At 43.1% G+C, this 5,000-nt stretch overlaps 1 protein-coding gene across 1 annotated transcript in view; it reads left to right on the plus strand.

Moving 5' to 3' along the window:
* Positions 1-5,000, plus strand: part of cdh22 (cadherin 22) — a gene marked incomplete at both ends in the record, with an annotated part of 67,551 nt that overhangs the window by 37,617 nt on the left and 24,934 nt on the right. Inside the window, one exon of the mRNA XM_083668290.1 lies at positions 3,445-3,566. Within this exon, the coding sequence (XP_083524416.1) occupies positions 3,445-3,566 (122 nt within the window). The remainder of the gene's footprint in view (positions 1-3,444; positions 3,567-5,000) is intronic.

Raw genomic sequence — 5,000 nt, forward strand, 5'->3', positions numbered from 1 at the left:
TAGGTAATGGTATTCAGTGTGTTGTATTAACTAGGTAATGGTATTTACTGTGTTGTATTAACTAGGTAATGGTGTTCACTGTGTTGTGTATTAACTAGGTATTGGTATTCAGTGTGGTGTATTAACTAGGTAATGGTATTCAGTGTGGTGTACTAACTAGGTATTGGTATTCAGTGTGGTGTACTAACTAGGTAATGGTATTCACTGTGTTGTATTAACTAGGTATTGGTATTCAGTGTGTTGTATTAACTAGGTAATGGTATTCAGTGTGGTGTACTAACTAGGTAATGGTATTCAGTGTGGTGTATTAACTAGGTAATGGTATTCAGTGTGGTGTACTAACTAGGTAATGGTATTCACTGTGTTGTATTAACTAGGTAATGGTACAGAAGGTTGAAGAAGCAGGAGCATAATTAGACATATTGATCGAAAGTAGTTTTAGCCTAGAGATTAGCATTAAACCTTGAGAACAGTGGTATTCCAAATGTATGCTGATCTATATCCATTAGATGTATGCTGATCTGAATCCATTAGATGTATGCTGATCTGAATCCATTAGATGTATGCTCTCTGCATCGTCTGCCTACTGAGGGTATGTTAATGCATCCTGCATGTCTTTTTCCCCTGGTGGGATTGTATGATTACATTTAGCTTAAAATATTATAGAACATTCCCCATTGATGTATTTATGTTGATGTTTATATCAATTATCATGTACTGTATGACCTATTACCTCTGCTTGGCTGAGCTCCCGGCAGACCAACAGGCAGACAGACAGGCCAGCAGGCAGACAAGTAGGCAGGCAGGCAGACAGACAGGCAGGCAGGCAGGCAGGCAGACAGACAGACAAACAGACAGACAGACAGAAAGACAGGCAGGCAGGCAGGCAGGCAGGCAGGCAGGCAGACAGGCAGACAGACAGACAGACAGACAGACAGACAGACAGACAGGCAGACAGACAGACAGGCAGACAGACAGACAGACAGACAGATAGACAGACAGACAGGCAGACAGACAGACAGGGGCTGTAGATGATATGCATAGCCTCCTGACTCCCTCACGTCTAGAGTGTGTTCTGGAGGTGTAGTTCTGGAGGTCACCAGTTCCAGCTACAACCAACTCAGTATAACTGAACAACCATCTCAGTATAACTGAACCACCAACTCAGTATAACTGAACAACCATCTCAGTATAACTGAACCACCATCTCAGTATAACTGAACAACCAACTCAGTATAACTGAACAACCAACTCAGTATAACTGAACCACCATCTCAGTATAACTGAACAACCATCTCAGTATAACTGAACAACCATCTCAGTATAACTGAATAACCATCTCAGTATAACTCAAAGTCAGCCAGATGTCTGCTATTGTGACTGACTGGGTTTCAAACCTGGGCTTCCTGTTTGTTATAAAACGGTGTTAGTGTCAAAGTGTTAATGTCATGTCAGTGAGGTTTCTGCTGGCATCTGGAGAGCGTAGGACAGATGTGCACCACATCCATAACCTGGTCAAATCCTCATGTCTTCATAAAGCTGAAGTTAGATTTACAATAACAGGCCTACACACCGAAGGAGAAGCTGTGTGAAACCAGTCCACTCAACACAGCCATTCATAACGGGGAGTCAGCTGTAGAGTGGCCAGTACTCCCAGTTCCCATCTGTCTCTGGTTCTGGGGGATTGGATAGTAATGAGTGTGTTATGATTGCAGTGTGCGGGTCCACAGTGGAGAGCTGAGTTGGAGGAGATATCATTGGGGAAGAGCAGCTCTCTCTCTCTCTCTCTCTCTCTCTCTCTCTCTCTCTCTCTCAGTGGCTGCCCATTTGTATTCTTGCTGCTCTGGGTAAAATGCAGTCAATTCAAAACGTAGCTTTGATGTGAGAATTATGCTATTGGTGCAGGCAGGGTTCTCATGTAATGACACAACCCCCACTGCCCTAGGAGGAGTCAAGCATTCAGGTCTAATCTAAATGATTCAGTTCCAATGATTTGAAATGCCCATCACTGCTGGGGATGTGTTGACATGGCTGAAGAGTTAAATGAGTCAAAGATTCAGATCTAAATGATTCAGTTCCGATGATTGGAAATGCCCATCATGACTGGGGATGGGTTGACATGGCTAAATGATTCAGTGAGTCAAAGATTCAAATCTTTGAAAATAACTGAACTGGAACTAAATTAACTAAATGATTCAGTTCAGTTAGATGACGAGGACATAACATGCCAACAGCAACAGCTGCTGACTGTGTAGCATATCGGGACGATGACCTACGAGACAGTTAAACATTTAATAATCAAAACAAAAGAAAACAACAGCAAGAACATATAAATAAATATATGATGACGTTTGAGATCGCGCGATGACGGAGAAGGAGATACATCGGAGCTCCCCGCTGGACATGGCGTAAAAGGAGGAACATGGAACCCTGTCAAACATAAGAAAATAATTGGGAATCAGAATTAAAATTCAAGAAGAAGTCAGTTGGCGCTGATCCACTGAGTCTTGTAATTACTGGGTAGTGCAGCTAATTTGGAGTGGGTTTTGATTGCGCTAATTAGGTAATCTCCCCTCCCACGTTTAAATTTTAAGAACTTCGCCTTGAGAGTTAAGGGCAGCGTGCGCTGGATGCCATGTAAGTGTTCTTTTTTTTTAAATATATCTTTTTTTTTATCTTGTAACAAGGGCATGATCTAAATAATTTACAAGGCATTATTAAATGCATTCATTTATATTTCCTTCATTAAGCTCCTGTACTCAGTCATTAAATCTGTATATGCTCCTGATTGAATGGCAAGGCCGTGATGAAAATGGGCTCTGGTGTCTGGGGGGGTTATAGTGATAGAGAGTGTTATCTAGGTAATAGAGGTACAATCAGGACATTAAAAGCTGACAGCACTTAGTGGGGACGTGGATGCAAACACACTGACGGATTTACTATGGGAAGGTTGCCGTCTTTGATAGAGTGCTTTAACGGTGGAATGAAACAACAGACATACAATGGAAAGAGGCTGTTTTTCCACCTGTTGAACGCATTTTCCCTCATTTTATAGTACCTCGGATGGTTACGTCCATCTGTATCCTTGAACCAGTTGAAGTATTTGTTGAAACAGTCTCCTTGTTGTGTTCTGTATAATATATGCTCCTGTGTATGTTTGGTAAACTTGAATATCACAGTATTCTTACCAATTCAAAACTGAAATTCAAAACTACGACGGTGGCAGCAGAGTCATTCCACCACGGTACGGTATGTACATCTGTTCTCTGCAGATATTCAGTGCACCTCTAGTCCTAATCTCTGTAATCCTGTCTCCTCCTCTCTAGATAACACGTCCCAGGTGTACAGTGTGTCTGTCTGAGGTCCTAATCTAAGGTAACCTGCGTTCTTGTCCCCTGTAGAGAACCGGTCTAATCTAAACACCTGTCCTCTCGTCCTCTGTAGATAACCAGTCCCAGGTGTCCCACTCTGCAGTCAGCATCCGGATCCTGGACGTGAACGACAACCCACCTGAACTGGCCACGCCCTATGAAGCCTCTATATGTGAAGACGCCAAGCCTGGGCAGGTAAAGGCCTTCTCACCTTGTCCATGTGACTACCCATACTGTGTAATAACAGTGTTATTACCTGCTTATTACAGCATTATAAAAATTGTGAGAAATACTCAAGTGACAATGGTGTTGTTTCTATTGGTGCTTCATGGCAACCTGGTGTCTGGACATTTCTGTCAGTTTGGCTCTGATGATTTATGTTCAACATATGAAACACACCATGTTCGAATTAGGGGAAAAGTAATTTCAGTGGGAAGACACCTTGAGAGGAAGCAGGCTTTGACAGAGAGCTTATCCTCTTGGCCAGTGTTGATGTTAATGTTGATGTTTTTGTTGTTTAAGTGTTGATGTTTGCACCCAGCCAATCACTTTCCTTTCTTGTCAGAACAGTTCCATTATCGCGTTTCAAGTCTGGTCCTTTTTACTGTTGGACAGCATGATCTATCTGACACACTGTTCCAGAGGCCATTTATAAACTCTGCTTTGGGCACGGCTGCAGTTTGCCAACGTAGCCACCTGCCAAAACAGGAGTTCCTGGAATGGAGAGGGAGATTTGTTCTGTGTGTTTCTTTATGCAGGATGGAAATAGAAAGTTAGTTTAGTGAATCTGTCAGTGACATAGATAGGAATATGTACTGGGGAGGCTGGTGGAGGTAGAAATCGGAGGATGGGCTCCTTGTAATGGATGGAATGGAATGAGGAACACACGTTTGATACCATTCCTCATTTCATTCCATGCATTAAAATGAGCCCGTCCTTCGATTCCGACCTCCGCCAGCCTCCCCTGATATACCCTTACCCCCACCAGCCTTCCTTTTCTCAAGGTTTTCCATGTCTTCGCAAATCATTGAATCTCTGTTATCTGTTGTATGTAGCTCATAAACCAGCAGTCCTGTTCTGGGAAAGACAACACAGATGGAATTTGTAAAGCAGCTACTGTAAATATGTTTACTTGTAGAAGACATTTATGATGTTAAAGTATGCCATTCACTATCTACCACAACGACATAACACTCAACATGCGATGCGGATAGATTATGAAATGCATAATCCAAAAAGGTTGTGACCTTTTGGAGAACAGTGGGTGTCACAGGGAAAAAATAGATGAGCTCTGTGTGTGGTAGGATTAACGCAGCGGGAGCCAGAGAGATCAAGACACCAGTAGAGACAGAGTCACATGGTACTACTGGGATGCCCTGCCTGAGCCTCGCAAACTAAAGCCAGAACGTTGCCCTTGAAACTTCCAAGAGGATGTCCTCTTGGTCTAATGGTCTATGATTGGGCTTGCCCGTGCCAAAGGATCCGTGTTCAAACCCCAGCCAGGGGGGTTCCACATGCCTCTGGCTTCTCCATCTTCGTCTACAGATCCTCCAGTGGCATTAAGAAAGGACAGGGCCGTTAATATGTTTTATTTTCCATCTCCAGTCAACAGGCCTAGGGCTCGGCAGG

This window comes from Argentina silus, assembly GCF_951799395.1.
Source record: "Argentina silus genome assembly, chromosome: 4".
Taxonomy (NCBI): domain Eukaryota; kingdom Metazoa; phylum Chordata; class Actinopteri; order Argentiniformes; family Argentinidae; genus Argentina; species Argentina silus.